The sequence below is a fragment of the Poecile atricapillus genome, chromosome Z (genome assembly GCF_030490865.1).
Source record: "Poecile atricapillus isolate bPoeAtr1 chromosome Z, bPoeAtr1.hap1, whole genome shotgun sequence".
Lineage (NCBI taxonomy): Eukaryota > Metazoa > Chordata > Aves > Passeriformes > Paridae > Poecile > Poecile atricapillus.
This window is the reverse complement of record NC_081289.1, coordinates 123043035-123062667: the sequence shown is the minus strand read 5'-3', so window position 1 is coordinate 123062667 and position 19633 is coordinate 123043035. Positions and strand designations below refer to the sequence as shown.

Sequence of the window (19633 nt, the reverse complement as noted above, 5' to 3'; positions counted from 1 at the left end):
GACAGAAACTGAAGTTGCATGATACTTCACAAAAATAAATGATGGAAATGTGTCCTTTACAAGTCCCAGATATAGTGGCACCCTTCCTATGAAAACCTTCTCAACAAATTGGTGTACAAACTCCTTGGGTTTTCTTAACATAAATGGATTGATCTATTTCCTAACAGTTTTTCATTTGTTAAAACTAAGATTGTAAAGTGAATCAGTCAGCTTACAAAAAAAAAAAAAAAAAGAAAAGAAAGAAAAAAAAAGAAAAAAAAAGAAGAAAAAAAAGCATGTTCTACTAATCTTTTAAACAGGAGTTATATCTTAGAAACCTGTAGAGTTTTTGCTGTTTTAAGATAACCAAGTAATTAAAGTGAGATTTTTAGATATCTGCTGCATCATTTGAAAATTAGTTTTTTACTGGAGATAAATTATTCTTTTTGAGGTCTTACAGTTTAAGGTGTGAAGATAATACAATACTATTTCATTATATTTTTTAAAATTTATTTCACTTTTTTTAGATTGCAGAGTAATTTCCGAAGCTTTTTAGTCCCCAGAAGAATAAATCTTGTGTACATGCTACCTTAAGACAAAAACTGAGTTACCTACCTTCCATTTTTCTCTTCTAAAATCTCTCTGCATATAAGAAATTCCTGCAAGATCTCATTTTCCTTAGGTTTTGATTACAATTAGTAAGATACATTTTTAAGTTTACTTTTATTCTCTTGAAACCAAGAAAATTACCACAAATAATTGAGAGTTTGCGTGTTTCTGCATTAGTTCTCAATAAATCTTGAGGTCTGAGGAAGCTTCTATAATACCAAACTGAAAACAGACTTGGGAGTTGAAGTCCATTGACACTGTATTTATAGATGGCTTTTTCTTTTTTCACAGGTAAGGTGAACCAGTAATTACTTTCCAGGTATTTCTGTGTCTACCCAATTAATGGCACCCACGTAACAGAAGCTCAATTATTATGAGAATCCAAAATTACTTTTGACTGTGTATTCTCTAAACTATTTGTCCAGAGAAGGATTTTATTATCAAAGTTATACATATTTACTATGTAATCACATTCATTCTGCATTTTTTTTCTCTTTCATTACATTTTAACTGATAACCCAACACAGTACTCGTCTTCACAGATTTTCTTCTGAAGCATGAGATGGTCTGTAGATAAATCATTTTAAGATTTACACAACTGCAGTGGATTAGAACTTCTTTTTCTGGAAGAGCTCCTTCAGCTGTTGTTCAGTTGTTGCTTCTTTCTGTTGCATCAGCTCCTTGGCTCCTTTGGTCACTCCCCAGCCATCTGGCTTTGACATGCAAGGACAATATGGCCTGCCTGAAGCAGGCTTCAGATTCTCCCAGTATTCTTTTCTTGCCCTAAATAAAGAAAAAGAAATTTAGGGCTTTTCCCAGCATCTCATAATATTGAAGGAAAAGTGGCTTAAATGACAGTTGCAAAGGTCGTCTGATTTGTAAAAATTGACATTATATTAGGATATAAATGTATGAATGAAAATAAGCAGTTAAATGCTACATGCTTAAAAATTATTTTTAAAAGTATCTTTCCATCTTTGAAAGGAAAACTGTAAGCTAGCCACCATTAGGAGCTGATTTACAATATTCTGTCAGATTTTCCTTTTCATTGTCATGAATTACATTCACAGGAGCTCTTCTACTTCTCCTTCACCCCTTTCCCTGCTCCTAGGTCAGCTTCAATTCTTTGAAATTATTAAACATAAAACATATCATTCTAAACATAGAAAGTTTACAGTGATATTTAGATGCCCATATCAGCTAAGCCAGTGTGCTCTGTGGAGCAATGTAATCCTTTACAAAAGGTATGTGCTGGTTTCCAGGTAAGATATACGTACCTTGCTCTCACCCAGGGTTTGGTATGCATGCTCAGGCTATCACCCCAGTTACCATGTTTCTCAGAAGCTTCTGGCAAAAATCCTCTTTCAGGAGCCAACTCCTCAGCTATTGCTCGGATATGGTATGGCTCAAATCCACAGCAGCCTCCAATGAAACGAATTCCTAAGTCATAGGCCTTTCTTGCGTATTTCTGAATGTCCCATCTGGTGGCAATTCTTGGCTCCAGACCTGAAAAGACATTAATATCTTAAGCTTCCACCATGGTCCATTCAATTTTTACCTTTTTTTTTGGTAAGGAATCATGTTGACACACTTGCACTCTGTTTGCAAAAGTGATTGTAGATGTAGACAAACGTGTTTGAATTGTCTGACCTAGAATAAGTGATTCAAACTTCCAGAAGGCTGGCTTTCAGATTCTGCAGTGCACTGCTGACCTGTGCTTGTAAGTATTTTTGGCCTTGCAAAACAGCACCTAGTATCTTCGGAGGCTGATCGTATTTCCCATTCTGCAGAGTTCTTAGCTGAAGAATTGGAATACTTTCAGTGTTACAGCTATATTTCCTAATAAACAATCAATACCTGGGAAAACTGGTTATCACACACTAGTCTGTGAAAGGAGAAGGTATCAGCCTACTGGAATAGGGATAATCCTGCTCATTATTCCTCAGAAATGCTTATGACACTTTTTTCCACAATTGTATACTGGCAGACATTTGTTTCAAATGGGTTCTGTAGCTATTTCTTAGCTCAGCCTTTAGTTATAATCCCAATCATGAGCAGCTTGCTGCCTCAAAATTCCTTGTGGAAAGTTCTGTGTGTAGGTAAGTTAGAATGCCATCTTTATTTTCATCCCTTCTCTCTGCTGCAAGCTGTATTGAGCATTGTGATGGAATAACAAGAGCTGAGAGAGCAGACTTGTGGAAGGAAAGGTGTAAAAAGTGAGAAAAGAAAGGAAAAGCACACCTTGAGGAGCTCAAGGTACAAGAGTGGCATAACCGGAAAGAAAATAATGGGGACTGAAGAAGAAACTTTAAGAAATAAAAACACGTAAATAAAAGAATAAAAATCCTCCCACTTCTTAATGCCCATGCACATCTGCAGGACATGAATCAGCACGGTTACCAGGCAAGTGCTGCATTGCACTGCAATGTCTGCACTGACCACTGCTGGGAAAAGAAGCTGTGGTTGAGGTAGTAAGGCTCCAGCAACACAAAGGAGAGGTAGGATTGAAGAATGTCCTTATGTCCTGTCCCAGAAATGCCTAACATGCAAGGAGTTGATACAAAACAGATATACTCAAAGTTTATTTTGTAGTTAAGAATCAGGTTCACAAATTAAAAAGCAGAAAGAAGAAAATTATATATTCTTATGCATAAAATTATTGGTGTCAGAGGGAAAGATGGGACAAAGGAAAAGCAGGGGGGCGAGAATTGGAAATGGAAAACTTAGATTAAGCATTTTAGAAAGTTTTTCAAATAAAAACAAGCTTTTGTACAGTGCTGCAGATATGATAGAAAGCATCAGAAGCACAAATTTATTGTTTCCTTTTCTTTCATATATCATTTAAAAGCAAATGCAAAATTTATACAAATGATCAACAGTAAGAATGCATCATTGTGCACTCAACATATACCTGTATAAGCAACTAAACTTCAGGGGAACAGTAAGTATAGCTTGTTTCCTAGTCCTCCCCATCACCCTGTCACAATCCATGTGACCTGATGAGGTGAATTCATCTGATGGCAAATGAAGTGGCTTAGCCACTGTCCATCATATTTGAAACCTTGTGACAGTCCAATGAAATTCCTAGTGACTGGAGAAGGGGAAACATAACCCACACTTTTAAAAAAGGCAAACAAGGAAAAGCCAGAGAAATACAGAGCAGTCAGTCTTACAGTGCCCAGAAACATCTTGGATCAGATCCCCTGGAAGCTATACTAAGGCACATGGAAAATAAGGATGTGATTGGTGGCAGCCAACATAGCTTTACTGAGGGCAAATTGTGCATACAAATTTGGTGGCCTCCTATGTTGGGGTTACAATATTGGTGGAGAGGGGAAGAGCGATTAATGTCACCTTCCTGGACTTCTGCAAGGCATTTGATACTGTCCCACACAACATCCTTGTCTCTAAAGTAGAGACACACTCCCAAAATTGACTAATATTTTATTTTTCCATGTCTGTCAATATGATACTTTTCTCAGCTTTATTCAGAATTAAGTATCTGTAATTTAACAGTTCTTGATGAGAAAAACTGTAACATGCTTCTAGATTTGCCCCCTTGATACACCTAGCCTTGAGATAATTTGGTATGCTTTCAGTGACCAGGTCATTTATTTCTAAAACATTGTCCTTATTTCACTGGTGACATTTCAGAGAAATTGCAGTAATACAGAAGAGAAAACAGAAAAATGGAAGAAATTCTATAGAAAAATAAATACTTCTGGCCTCTAGTTGCTGGAGTTTGTCGATATGACATACCTAACGCTTTTCCAGAAACTTAGATCTTGTTGCCCTCTACAGAGTTTATGTACTCTTCAGATATCTAAGTATCTCTCTCTTACTGCCTCCATGAAAACCAGGTAATTTGATCAGTTTAACAATGATTTACTGAACAGATTATCTGCTGTCAAGCAATCAATTGCTTCTTCTGGGTTTTGAAAACACTCAGAGCCGGTCTTCAACAATTAATTATTCATGGCAATTCTAAATGCTGAGATGTCATACAGATTGCTTATAGCACACAAGCCAAGAACTGTAACAAACCGAAGTGAATCCTTCTATTCACTTGATTGCTTACTGCATCTCTTTGATTTTTTTTTTTTTTCTGCTTGCAATCAGAGGAACTAGATGACAGAATGAATAGGATAAATGAGTTCCTAACACTTTTAAACATCTTAGATATTTTCAGGACTCAGACGTGTTATTACCATTTAATGAATGCCTCAGGCTTATGCTTTATTCTCTTCCCTTCATTTATGTAAAGAGAGGAATTTAAAGAAAAAAAAATGAGCTTCCTGAAAATCACATCTACTTCTTGATCTTTTTGCTGCAAATTCAAATTGTGACTGTTTTAATACCATTTATTCTGATCTTGAAAAGAAGGGTGTATGGTATCTGAAAATGAAAGAATTTTCTAATCAGCCTTAAAATGTTTAAGCTGATTTTGCCTTTATGTTCAAGGGCTCCTTTACTCACGTGAAAATAAGCCCTAAATACACAACTCTTATATAAATATTAAATGGCTGAATCTTTCCGTTTTTGTAGAGTATCTCCTGAGCATACATGTTATAGACTTCTTCTCCAAACTACTAATTTGTTAGCAATATTAAAGTCCCCTTTCTGGTGTTTCTGTAATATCACATACGTTAGACAGTTACACTTACAAGACTGAACTACTGTGAGTGCTCCTATATCCATAGTATTGCATTGTACATTAAATCCTTACACAGGTAAACATTGGCCTTGTGGGATAGATGTCACAGCCCAGAAAAATGGGGTACATTTTTTAGTACATTTGCTGCAGCTCTTTGGATGGTTTACGGCTGTCCTGAACAGGGTTCTAAAGCATGAGGAAGAACATTTTTAAAATTAATTTAGATTGTGACATTTTACTCTTTTTATCACAATTACACGTTGAGTCACATGCTGTGATATACCAAAGTATTCTCACTACATGGATGATCTTTACTCCAACATTACATTTTGATCTGTCTGGAAAATGCCAGACAGGATAACTAGGACTCATTTTATTGAATAAAAGGACATCTTGCAGCTTCAGCTGTACTAAAAGCTAGGGGTAAAAAAAAAAGCCAGAAACAACCAATAAAGCAAAGCCAACAAACCACCATGAACAAAAAAGATACCCTTGTCTTACCGAAAGGAAATTCCGGAAGATCAATGAACCCCTGCTTTCCACAATCAGGTGTATGGAAAGCAAGTGGCTGGCACATCAGGTGGGCTTTCAGTTTAGCGGCCTGCAAGCCCTCTTTCATCAGCCTCACAGTTTCAACAGAAGTTTCTGGATCAAAATGGCAGTTGACTCCAACTATAGAAGCACCTAGAAGGAGGAAAGTAACTTCAAGCCACAACTCCCCGGGAAGTGGGAGATGAAAGTTCCACAGCACTCTAGAAGCAATGTCGTCCATCCTCACATCAGTGTTATGGAAACAAGGCAACTGTGCTAGAGCCAGGCACACCAGCTGATTATGCAATTTACATCTCAGCTGCATGCCTCTTTACCTTTCTAATGATGAATCACATCTTCTACCCTCCTACAGATGTTTTTTCTTACAGTGCTTAATCAGTGAAGTCTGATTACGTAGAGCCACACATGCAAACAGGTAGCAGGTTCCTAACACAAGTTCTACCTTTGGATTTCAACTGCAACTTGAAAGGAAGAGAGCAGTTCTGAATAGATAAGTAAACCTGTGTATCTTCACTCATCATGTCCCTGATTAATTTCTTCTCTCCTTCCCCTTGCCCTGTAGAAAACAGCCTCTGACAGGCAAAATTATTAATTTTTTCATCTTCTTAATTCTCTCATCTTGAACTTGAACTGTGTGTAAAAAAAAGAGCAGAGAATCAAAGGCAACTTTGTGCTTGTAATTCTAGAATTGGGGGATAGGTCTGCAGTGAAATTTGAGTAGGTTTAGGATTTTACTGTTTTGAGTATCAGTTGTCTATGGCTATTGCTCGCACCCATTTCATACTGATTATCAAGGATTTCATAGCTATATTTCCATATGTTTTCACAAGACTGTTCTAGTAAAGTATATATAAACAGCTTTTTTACAGAGTCAAAACCCTTACCAGATATAACTGGGAAACTACCTACTTGAGATACACATCTATTTATTTCAGTATTTAGGGACTTTACTTTGTTCCATACTTTTAAAGGGCCCAATAAAACAGATTCTTACCAGCCTTTACCAGCTGGACAGCACATTGTCCAGGGGACACTCCATGCATGTCTCCTTCTGGACCAATGCACATCGTAGCTGCAACTGGCTTTCCAGATTCTTTTAGAACTTCAACTGCCCAGACAGCCTCTTCAACATGTTCAAAATACTGAAAGAAATTAAAACTAGTCTATTTTGTTTCTCAGCAATGAAATATAAAAATATTAATCCAGACCCAAAATTCAGCATCAATACAATGATTTGATTTTTTTTCTGATTTATACTAACATAATTTAATTGAGATACTGGCCATACAGTTAAAAAAGGATTTTTAAAAGGGAGTAAAAATAAATTAAAAATAATGATACTTTTGTTTCAGAATAAGAATGTCCATATGGGAGTTTAATCAAGGATTAACCCAAACACTATTGTCAACTAGGAAAGTCATCTTAGGTCACTTTCCAGGTACTGAAATAAGTAGGGGTTAGTCAAGATTCCCTCAACATTTTCTCTTTGTATCAGTACAGAACTTTACTTAGCTGAGGTAGAAATTTCCATTTCAAGGTCCTATTCTAGAACACCTGCAGATGTTGGTGGGCAGTTAGAAAAATATCTGATACCACTGGGATAAAAGCACAGCAGAAAATTTAAAAGGAGGTAGCAACATGTAGTGATAGTCCCTTAAGAAGACTAGACATTATAACACTGTGCCAGTTGAAGGCATGTACTTTCTTTCACATTTACCTCTGCAATTAAGAAGTCCACATTCTTCTTCATAAAGACTTCCAGCTGCTTTTGAAAGGCTGCTTTAACCTCTGTTTTATCCTTGCAGCTTAAGTAAGATGGTGTTTGACTGACTCCTCCAGCCACTAAAGCATCACCTTCATTAGCCACTTCTCTTGCAATGTCACAAGCAGCTTCATTCACTTTGTGGCACTGTGTGAACACAGATTCTGTTAGTTTTTTCTTACCAGATGTATGCATATAATTTCAGAACCCTGGAAGGACAAAAATAGTCAAAACTCATAATGACTTTTTCATATTTTTTAAAAATTTTAATTTTAATAAAATGTAATTAAAATCAAATCTATTTTTAAGTAATATTGTTTAGTGAGATTAGATTCTTACAACCAGTAGCAAACATTAGGATTTCTTGTCTCTTCTAAGTTATTATCAAATACTACAAAATACATTACCTTTAATAGATCTTACACAAATAGCCTATGAAAAAGCAAGTATTTGATGTAAAGTAGAAATTGCTTTGCCTCTTAGAGAATGAGTTAGTTACGTCTAAGTATATGCTTTTATTCTGAAATTTGTGGATGGAAAAAGAAATATATGGGAATTTCAACTTTTCTTTTCAGAGGTATTTTAGTGTTCTGATAATTAACACCCCCCACCCCCAATATAATATTCATACAGGATTATTTAAGACCTTTTTAAAATGATATCATTTGTTATGTGATTTTAAAGTTGCCAACTTAAATAAAGGGAAAAGTATTGTTAATTAATCACCTAGACTGAAAGTCATATTCTTTTTGTATCTAAATTGGGATGACTAGAGCAGCTCTTCAAAAAGAAGTTAAACTAAGAAAAAGAAAAATATCTAGGAAAAATCATCATTATTGTGATATTTAACAAGTATTGATTTTGGCAGTTTTCACTGCAGTCCACAGACTATTTAGAATCTCCATTGTCTTCTCTCAGCTGAAGTTTTACATTGTTGCCTCAAAAACCCAGCTGATTGTTAAGGCTGTTGCTGACAGATTGTCTTCCATTTGCACTTGTGCATGGGTATATGTTTATGGACTCTGACAGGTGGAACCATATATGTCTTTAATCCTGTAGGAACCCGATTCTAGAGCTGGCAGAAAATAAATTTTGAGAGGTTTGATGTAATGCAATCCAAATGCCAGGTGCTCTCCAGCCTTTATAATTTTGCATGTCAGCAAGAATTGAAGCATGGCTCGTTCCAGAGGTACTGTATTTCTGCGGCTGCCACTTCAGACATCTCAGTGTTGCATCTATTGATTGTAAAAGGTACAGCATTTCAGATAAATTTGGTCATATGACATTTTGGTATGACCTCAATTAAGCCTCAAGTGTTTCCCTAGTGTCCAGATTGTTTTAATTTCTGACTGAGGATATCCTCACAGATACAGATCCTTCCTCCCTGAGCCCTGGAGAATTTTCTCTAATTTGCAGAAGATAAAATGTACAGTAGGACCAAAGAAACAGGATCAGAGAAACCACTCAATGCCAAACCTTCTAGTCTCAAAAGAACTTTATAGAAATATTTGGCCAGAAATTACAATGGACCTTGGGCCTGTGTCTATTAAACATACCCAGCATCCTACAATTCCTCTCTATAGGAGGTAAGAAAACACTGATGTGGTACTTCTGCTAATGTAACAAATTACCTTCACACAAGAGGCAGGAAATATTGACTGGAGTGTATAGCTTGGATTGTTTTTGGACTGTAAGTTGCTGCTTAACAAAGATGTGGTTTTAAAAACATTTTGTTCTCATTAGCTTCTCATTATTCTCTAAGATTCTTCATTATTTTTACAGTTCAGTCATTTATCTGGATGTTAAAACATTTCTGTTTTTTCACTAGTTTTGTTCTCTGTGCATTTAGTACTCCCTGTAATCATTGTATCAAAACTCCAGTAAACTCATCTTCTCAGATAAAAATACAGAAAAAATACAATGTGGGCATTCTCTTTCCTGTCTTCATCCTTACCCCATTTTGTGTTTGATTTTTGTTTTGTTTTGGGGTTTTTTGTCACTTCACCTTGACTTTTTTGCTATTTCAAACTCTGAAATTCCATCATCTTATTCTCTGGTCCTCAAATAAAGCCAAAACTGTTAGGACAAACTTGATAATCTCTCTGCCAAACCTTTTGAAATTGATCAACTTCTTTCATATCTCCATCAAAACTGTTTTACTCACACTTATTTTCTCAGCTACATAATTGCCTCTGTTCTCTAATTTGTCCTCACTGGCATAAAAGGTGAAGGTCTGCAGAACATTGGCTCCAGCTCGGAGGAATTCTCGGTGAAGCTGACGAACTGCAAATTAAGAGACAAAGTTATTACTATGTTATCCCAAAATCTAGTGTTTATTGATGTAATGTTACAGTAAAATAAGTGACATTGTGTTTATTAGAAGATCCATTATGAGATATTAGAAGGAATACCTAAGCCTGCATGGAATTTCATTGTTCCCATCATCACAACATTAGGTAGAAAATTTTCTCCTTTTCTCCTTCTCCGCTAAGAATGACTGAAGACTTCTATATAGTTTAGCTGCAGATTCAGTTTTGCCTGCCACTTTGCCTATCCTCTATTTTCTGCAGTCCTTCAGATCTCCCAGATACAGAGATTCATTGAGCTTTTTTGTAGTGATTTAGGAAAGGATAACAGATGTCTGACAAAAGAATGTGAGAGCATAAGAAGGAATACCAGAAGAAAGGTTCTTCAAATGAAAAAGCTATCTTTTCTCAGCTTCTATACTATGAAGAAGAAAACAGAAAGAAGTATCATTGCAACATATTAAGAGACAAGATGTTAATTACATGGAAGAATACAGTGTTTCATTGCCTCTTCTATTTTGCATTTTTGAATCTTCTCCCCCAAAAAAGCTCTAAAAGAGTCTAGTCAGCCAAAACCAAAGCTCTATTTTTGCTAAATACATCCTTAATTAAAAGAATATTTGTTGCTTGAGAAAAGTGACTCACAGTACAGAGTTAATTCTTCCCATATGTCTCCACATATGATGATTTTATCACATAGACAACACTCCTTTTAAAGGAAGGGAGTTTTAATTACTTTACATTTACATTACTTTTAATAGAAATATTTCCTATATTAGGACTTTGGAAGAAGGTTCTGTAGTGGTAGCTTGGGCCTTTCTGGCTGTAAGCAGTACTCTGCAATTGCCACAGCAGGAAAGAACAGCAACTGTCAATTGATTTTTATATATATGCCCACAGAATAGTAATTAAAATAATTACTAGAATGTATTAAACACTCAACAGCTTATAGCAAATACAAGAATTCTCTATGTACTGTACACAAGATACTTACTACCTACACACACAAGAACACTGCAGTTTCTGTGGCAGATGTTTAGAAAAGTTCTCCTGAAGTCCTAGTTTATCACAGCTCATTGTCTACAGACACAGTTTGTGTCACTAAAAAAATATCCAAGTTTGTCACGAGAATAAAATTACTCCCATATGCTGCAAAAAACACAGCTTTCTACACCAGAGAAGCTCAAGCAGCATTTTGTGTTGCTAGAATCAACCTGCATACATGCAAGCATGCCTGCTTTCAGTGGAGTCCTTTGCTTTTCTCTACTGGTACAATATTTCATTTCTAGTTGGGTGACTACAAAGTGCTTCTTTCAAACCCACAGCACTCTGCAATATCAAAACCCCAAACTACTCTGTAGTTTACTTGTGTGACTTCCAGCATGTTTCCTCCAGCATTTGAGAGATGGAGTAACAGTCACATATGATGCTAAACCATTATTAGTAATTTGATACATTTTAGGAGTCAGATGTGTAACACAAATTTTTCATTTAAATCCGTCATGAGTTGGACATTTCATAAAAGACACAGACATAAGCTGTGAGGAGATAGGAGCAATAAGCACGCATGCATATGGCTCACTACAGGGCAATACCTGATCTGTCTCAGGAGAAAAATTTAGATCTCCTAATTTCTACAATTATCAGTCTGGCAAATCTTCTCTTTTGTAATATAGTTAATGTCCTTGAACCATTTTTTTTTCTTTTATTCCTTTTTGCTTTCTCAGAACTTCCTTCTTTTTCCTCTCCTTATAAAGACAAGAAGCTTTGGTAGCTGTATGGTTTTTACACCCATTGGCTCTGCCAGCTGCTCCTTGTGTTCTATTACATCTGCTTTCAAAGTAACATGACCCTTGAGGGAGCAGGAGCAAAAAGCAGTAATGAAGAGAAAGCAGCCCCACTGTACAAAAAGAAATGAACACGTTTGCCCTGAAGGATGGATTTATAAATGGCCTATAAGAGACATATGCAGAGCATTGAGGGCTTTTTGAGGTGCAAAAGTAACAAGCAAAGGGGGGAAAAAAGACAAGTGCTATGAGCTGTAAGATGAAACATGCAGGGGCAGACAGAAGTGGATGTGGTGAGAAATAAAGAAATGATGGAATGTGTCTTTAGGAGATGAGAGTCAGCAAATTAGGTAAACAACCCTTAAACCTTTCCTGGTGTTCTGCATTATCTAAAGCTGCCCATAACCTTAAATTTGGGATGCTAAGTGACACGTAAGTGACATTTGAAGGCTGAGAAGGATTAGGCTGAATAAATAGGTGAAGTGTACGAAGTGATGTAACAGAGAGAACTAAGACATCTCTCCTACTACTCCTCTTCCTTCTTCTCCCCTTTACCAGAAAAAGACTAATTTGGAATGGAAAACACTTAAAGAAAATTTTTCCCCTGGGATATTCTGAATTTATTTGTGGGATTAACTGCATGTCATATTACTAGGGCAAATGCTTTCTTGCAATGAAGCATGCATAAATAGATAATACCATCTGCTTCTGCAATATTTATGCTAAACACTACAGTCTTTGTGCTGGAAGGCATAGAATGGCTGGTCATTTTTTCTCTGTCCACTTTAAGAGAGTTACTCTATTACATGTTTTTTTTATTTTTTAGGCACCTATCAGGTTTATCATTCCCCATTTCACAGTGGAGCCAGAAACATCAAACAGTCCATTACAATGTTTATTAAAAACTGCCATTTCTCTGAAAGAATTGATTAAAAAACTATTTCTGTTTATAAATATAATGAATTACTAGAACAAAACAAACCAGATATTTAACTGTAGAATTCCTTTTCATGTGATATTTTAAATGACAAGATTTAATTGATTAGCGCAAGGACAGACTGGGCAAATCCATGAGAGAGAAATCACTGAATGTTATTAAACACAAATATAACCACATCCGCATCAAAAAGTCCCTGTGATGCAAGTTATTGAAAATTGCATCAGAGAGCATTCTGAAGAGTTATCAATAGGTGTTTGTACTACTCTTATTATTACCCAGCCAACTTATTTTGGCCAGTCTTAGAGCAAGAAAAACAGGCAAGATGAGCAGTTTTTAGGCTGTGCTTCATGTAATTCTACAGTGTCAAGGAACACTTGTATTCAAAAACCTACCGTGAGTTCCTATATATTTATTATTTAGCCAACCATTACACTGTTTACATTCTCTGTAGGAACATAATTTCCCAGTAAAACTGACCTGCTTCTGGGTGTTCTACAGTAGCTTCAGGAGTCCAAGGCCCAGCTTTTACATACCCCCTCTTTTCAAGAGCAAAGACAAATCCCCCATCTCCAATCACAATTTCTCCGGCATCCAAGCGTTCTAGAATACCCTGGAGAAAACATGAGGGCAGGTTAACAATAACAGTTCTTCAATTTGGTGGATATTTTCTATATTTCCAAGGCAGATATAAATATCTGAGAGCTAGCAGGAATATTTTTGTCACAATAATAAAAAGTAATAAATTTCCTTCCTGAAATTCTAATTAAAGAATGGTAGATGCGCTCTTCATAGCACAAGGCTTTAATATGCACACATACATTATGTGTAAGACTTCTCATTAGTCACTTATATTATATTCCAGGGATATTGTTCCCAGAACTGTCAGTGGTCCAATTCTGTTCCTAGGAAAGTAATATGCCATCTCAAATTCTCCTGTAAAATACGTGAGAAACTTCTTAAAATAAAACATTAGTACCACTGATGTCTTTATTAGCTTACCTGCTCTCTAGCTTCCAATGCCACCTTGACAGAGCCCCACCACAAGCAGCTTGTGACACCAGATGGCACAACAGGCATCACAGAAAAGTACGCATGCAACAGTTTCCTACCAAACAAGATCCATCTCAGAAAGCTAACTTGCAGTTTCTGACAGTCTTTTCACAGGCCTGGGTTTATTTACCCAGATTTACAAAATGAAAGAAAACCCTGTTTGTATTGCAGAGCCCTGAAATGTTTTAGAGTTTCAGAGACAAATTAGACACCTTAGACAAATTAGAGACCTTAAAGAAGCAAGATTAAGCTTGCTTCTCCCTTGAACTCCACCTTAACACATGGAAAGTGGCAATTATTTTTTTTTGTAAAACTGAAAAACATGTGAATAAATATTGGTTTCTTCTAAAATATGTTACATTTTTATTACTTTAATTGCTTCATTGACTTGTTCAAAATTTCTAAAAAGTACCTTGCTATTAGAGTAGGATTCATTTCTACTATTTGGTGGCAACCATAATTCTATCTGTATTAAAAAGTGGTTGAATGAAGACTACATATGTGAAGGTAGTGGGCACAGGAAAAGAATTAATCAAAGGTAAGACTGAAATTTCCATCCATAATTTTCTTGATGGCTCTGGCATTTCAACAAAAGAGATTTGAAGGAGCAGGAAAAAGAAAAGCCTTGTGGACATAGATTTGAGTGTGATTTTCATGCTTAGTGGACGGGTTTTTTAACAATTACCCTTCAAACTTCAGTAATTATCTTTCTTGATAGTTTCCTTTTCATTAATACAATTCTCATGCCATATGTCCAGCAAAGAGAAACACTCATGGCACCTCAGGACTGCTGTTTAGGCAGAACAAGAGCATGCCTTTCCAAAAGTAAAGAGCACAGTACCAGGAGTGCCAGTTTCAGTACCAAGCACAGCAGGATAAGGCTCCTTGTAGGCTACAAAGCCTGGCTGAGAGCATCCCTTGCTTTGGCTGAGCTATTGCCATTGCAGCAAAATTGCAAGACTTGTCTGTACAGTGCTGCTGTGCAAAGCTTTGCGAAGTGTTGGCCTGCAAATCTCTGCATCAGATTCCTTTGCATACTATGGACTAGCCAAAATATTGACCCAATTAACTTTAAAACTTTAACAAAGTGTGCAAGTTTTTAATCTTTTTTCCCACAGAATGTGGGAGAAACAATTTTAGTGTAAATGTCAGGAGGTTTTGTAAAGATTGTGCTTGCAATATACTAACTTTAATTTGTAACAGAATGTCTCAAATGGGGCCAGCAAAACCCACTTCTTGAGTCTGTGCTTCCTCTGTCTGCCAAAGAATCTTTTGTAAATGAAGCCTCCTTCAGAAATATAATATGCAGAGAACAGGCGTGCAGAGGAAAAAGAAATCTTTATGTTAAAGACAGCCTCAGCTGTTGTTTTTTAACTGAACATTAATAGGCACAAAATGACATAACAAATAAGTATTATATTTATGATTATATTATGTATGTATTTAAATGTACTACAGCAGAACTTCCTTTTACCAAGTCGCTTCTAGTATTTAATAGCAGTTTTTCTTCACAGTTCTGGTTTTTTTGAAGCGTAAGTCATCTTTGATACACAGAAGTGACATCAGCCATGTTTGATTAGACCATGGCACCTTGGTAGTTGTGATATATAAAATCTAGCACCAGGCTATCTAATGGAAGGAGAGATCAGTACAAAGTACAAAATACTTAATAAAATCTTGGTTTGTCAGTTCATGCTGGATTTAAATTGAAATAACCTTTTTGCAAACTTTATAATAGGTCTGGTATCTTCTCTTCACACCATTATTACTTTATATACTGCACAAAATGCTACCTATTTAACTACCATACAGCTAACTGAAGTTCAGCATCAACATTGTTTTGTTCAGAGACCTACAGCTGTGTGCTCATGTTTAACCCAGATCAAAAGTGTACTGTCAGGTGATCTGGTAGGAGACAAATCTGGTGTTAAATTACAAAAACCAGTGTGTGTAAAAAGCTATCCAAGGTTTTTTTTGAGCCGTCTTTTGCTACTATGAATGAAGTTGCACCACATGGTCCATACACTTATACATGGGAAGGATGAGGCCAAATGCCTCTATGAAGATATTCCTACTACCATCTTTAGGCATATAACTGTGTTGTGTAAGTGAAAAGCCTGCTTGGTCAACCTATAACCCACCTTTTCAACAGTGGAGAAAATTAATCTTGAAACAACTATTCACATCTCAAGCCTTCAAGAGAAGTCCACTGTTTGTATGGGGAATTTTGGACAGCTTTCTTCTGCTAGGTGTTGAAATTAGGTGGTATACACCAAAATATAAAAAGCAGAACAAACACCCTTCACCTTCCTCCATTATAACCCATCTACCTGTAGGACTTAGAGCTCACAGACTTCTTCCAATCTATTTCTGCTCTTTTGCTCTACACGTAAAAATGAGTAAAACCTATTCTGAGAAAAATGTGCTCTATTAATGGCAATAGTGTCCTTTAAACAAGAGACAGAATACTGCTGGACAGATTCTGCTGACCTTCTCAAGCAGCAGTGCAGGGCACCAATTCTGATGTATGTCAGAGTTTTACTTAGATGTTGCTCATAGCTTTGCCTTAATGGCCTGAATGGCTAGTGCCTGGATAACTTTTTATACTGGCTTATTTCTTTAGCTAAATGGGGGAGCAGTGGGCGAGCGTACATAGGAATCTGGGTTGATGTAAACACTAGTCATATTAATCAAGGCGTGAGCTTTTAAATAGAGACCTTTTAAACAGAGAAGACAGGATGCTGGGGACAGAAATCTCATCCAATGACAGTTTATCCTTAAAATATTTACAATTTTAATTTGCAGTGCAAATTTGCAAGTCCTGCTTAATTTGTGTTATCAAACAATATTACATTAAATGGTTTTGTACTCTGATGGCTCCACTCTGTGTTCAGAGAAACAAAGATTATCTGAGCTGTGACTGCGTTAAGATCAATCTAATTTTTCTATCTTATAACGATGTCCATATATCTTTAAGGTCTCAATGCTGAACAGGTACAATTATCACGGCTTTACTTTAGGTTTTCACTGGATCACCTTACCTGCAGAGACACCGAGTACCTTAGTGGGAGGTTAACCGGCGAGGGTCAAGGGTAGTGCCAGTCTAAAGCAGCTCCCCTGGAGAGCCGCGGACGCGACCCCGCGGAGGCGGGAGAGGCGGCCGGGAGCTCTGCCCTGTGCCGGGCTCCCGGCGCGGGGCTGCTCCCCCGCGCTGCCCTGTCCCGCCCGCGGCGGAGGCACCGCCAAGGGGGGCACAGCTCCCGCGTCCATGGGGAGCAGCGGCCGGGTCTTTGCGAGGGAGGGAGACGGGAGACTTACCCTTTTGCCCTGTTTCGCGGTCTTCCGGATCGGCAGCATCTTCTTCGTCCAGGGACGCTGGCTGCCCGGCTATGCCCTGACGGCTCGGCACGAACCTCGGTCCAGCGAGCTCTCCGGCCGCACGTTTATAGCCCGAGGAGGAGGCGGGACGCTGTGGGCAGCGCTGCAGGCGGTACTGCCGCCCGGCCCGGCCCCTGACCCCGGTTCGGCCGGGGCTCCCCAGCGCCCTCCCGCCGCCCAGCCCGAGGTCCGGAGGCCACCCCCGGCTGCCCCCTGGGCCAAGGGGCGGTCCGGCGCCCTCCTCCGGGAGGGCCGGGCTCGGCGGGGCAGGGACGGGACGAGGCGGAGAGCGGCGCGGATCTAGCGCTCTCCATCCCTGCTGCGTGTGCGGGATGAGCGCGGTGCTGCGGGGAGCCCTGCGGCGGCTGCGGCCCCCGCGCCGGCCCGGGCCCCTCGGTGCCCAGGGGCGGTGAGTGCGGGCCGGGCCGGGCCGGGCCGGGCGGGGGACGCGGGCAGAGGAGCCGGTCGCGGCTGTCCATGCGTGGCTCCGCGCCGCCCGGAGGCGCGGTCCCCGTGCTGCTGCCGTCGGGGATGAGGCAGAAAAGGCGCTGGTGACGGGAGCCAGCTCCGGCCGCCGGGCTGCGGCGCTCCACCGTCGGCCGGCCGGGGCACCTGTGGCCAGGAGGTGCCTCTCTGCGCCTCGCATTGCTGCGCCAAAGCCGGGACCAGCCCGCTGCGCTGCTGACCTGGTGTAGCGAGGTCCCTTCTGCTGTCTTCTGGGCCATACCGATAAGCAAATAATGACCAGTTTTAACTGGCACGATCAAACATCTGAGAGAACTGTGTAGTTCACTGGGAAGGTGAACCCCGGATTCTTGCCAGGCTCCTGGGCAAAGGTTTGAAAAAAGCTGAAAGGCACTTCAGGACATCTCTAATCCACAGCATAGAAGAACAATGAGAAAAGTCTTTATGCTTGACCTTGATTGCTACGTGCCTCAAAATTCAGTAGTTGAGCTGGTGTGTCGCACATCTGGCTGTTAAACAGCTTACTGTTAACTTGCAAAAATTAATATGTAATCAGAAAAAAGAATTCATGCATGCGTGTGGTGCACCAAATACAGAACACCTGTGGTGTCCTGTACTCCCACTTATTTTACTTTTCATTCACCACCACCTAGTGTATAGGCATGGTGCATATACCTCCTACAATTGCATTTAAAATACTATAAGGTCACCGTTCATAAGACATAAAACTAGTAGCTTTTATTTCTGTGTGGAAGAGGTAGGAGACTAGTTATACATTAGAAAGTCTGTTGCCAGAGAAGTTGAAAGTGTACAAGGAGAGGAGAGATAAAATTGAGTATTGATTAACTGTCCTGAAAGGAAAGATACTGTGGTTTCATGGTAGTCTGTACTGCTGCTGTAATAATATGTCCTACCTTGTCTCACATCCAAAAAAATTACTTCTTAAAAATTTGTGATAATTTTCCACATGTAGCTTGCTGTTTGGCTGTCTGTGGATGAGTCAGTAGGGAGGAGGATCAGTTGACTTGCAAAATAGGGATGCCTATGGAAGTAGTTCTGGTTTATGCTGGACTCAAGTAGTTGTGAAAGTACAGTATGGAATACCAGGTGTGGGCCATAGACAAAAGCCTGTTTCTAGAATGTTTTCTCTTCAGCAAAGTAGGGCATGTCAGCTCTGGGAATGGCTCAGTTGTTAAGAGCATGGTGCAAATAGCACCGGGGCTGTAAATTCAATGTCTGCATGGGCCATTCACTTAAAAGTTGGACTTGATAATTGTTGTGGGTACCTTCCAGCTCAGAATATTCTGTGAATCTGTGAACATGGCAAAATAGAACATAGAAGTAAGTACCAAGCTTCATTCTTCATGGATATGTACACTGATGTAGTCTATTGACATTGGTTTTAGAAATGTATTAAGGGGCTTTACTGAGTAAATATTTTTTAAAGCCTTTTTTCTGCACATACTACAGCACTTTGGAAAAGTCAGATTTTGACACTGTCACATTAGGCATCAGCTTCTTTTTGAGAAATAGGATCTACATATAAGGGTATATTAGATAAATAATATTTATAGTTGTAAGTGGAAGCAAACTTGTTTTGGTGGAGTTTGTTTGTTTGTTTGTTTTCTTTTTTATTACTACTGTTTACCAATATGACCCTCTAAGACTATTTGCTTTAAAAGTAAATATGAGTGAACAGGTTAGGTCTTAAGCCATATGTGTAAACTCTCAAGCAGAAGCCCACATGTATTATATGGTTGAAGCTGTAAACAAAAGAGATGGAGAAAAGTGAAATTGCCTTTTTCTAACTGTCTTTAATTTTTTAAAATTTTTTTTTTTTAGTAGAGAAGCCTCGTCTCCTTCCTTAGGGAAAGACAGAGCAGACACAGTGATCATCGGAGGTGGTTGTGTTGGTGTGAGTCTAGCCTATCACTTGGCTAAAGCTGGCTTGAAGGATGTTGTTCTGCTAGAAAAATCTGAGCTCACTGCAGGATCTACCTGGCATGCAGTAAGAAATGTTTTGTTCATCTCTCAAATTAACAGCAGTTTGTGTATATAATGGTGGTGGAAGTTTCATTACCTTTTTATTCCCCCACTTTCTTTCCTGCCATTGCTGACATTGCATAATATCTTGGAGGAGCAAAGGTAACA

General features: G+C 38.6%; 2 protein-coding genes across 3 annotated transcripts in view; one reads left to right on the top strand and one right to left on the bottom strand.

Moving 5' to 3' along the window:
- Window positions 1-467: 467 nt before the first annotated feature.
- On the bottom strand, window positions 468-17116 carry LOC131593008 (betaine--homocysteine S-methyltransferase 1). Its single transcript, XM_058865126.1, has 8 exons — window positions 16958-17116; window positions 13067-13199; window positions 9721-9839; window positions 7512-7703; window positions 6789-6936; window positions 5744-5926; window positions 1866-2094; window positions 468-1371 (listed from the first exon to the last, which is right to left on the bottom strand). The coding sequence occupies exons 1-8, from the start codon at window positions 16994-16996 to the stop codon at window positions 1197-1199; spliced, it is 1218 nt and encodes a 405-aa protein (XP_058721109.1). The 5' UTR covers window positions 16997-17116; the 3' UTR covers window positions 468-1196.
- Window positions 17117-17235: 119 nt separating this feature from the next.
- Window positions 17236-19633, top strand: part of DMGDH (dimethylglycine dehydrogenase) — a 39845-nt gene continuing 37447 nt past the window's right edge. The window contains exons 1-2 of one of the 2 annotated variants that reach the window (XM_058865125.1): window positions 17236-17426; window positions 19328-19490. In XM_058865125.1, coding sequence (XP_058721108.1) covers window positions 17350-17426; window positions 19328-19490 — 240 coding nt within the window. In that variant the 5' untranslated portion in view covers window positions 17236-17349. Of the gene's footprint in view, window positions 17427-19324; window positions 19491-19633 lie in introns of both variants that reach the window. The other variant, XM_058865124.1, reaches the window with a different exon arrangement.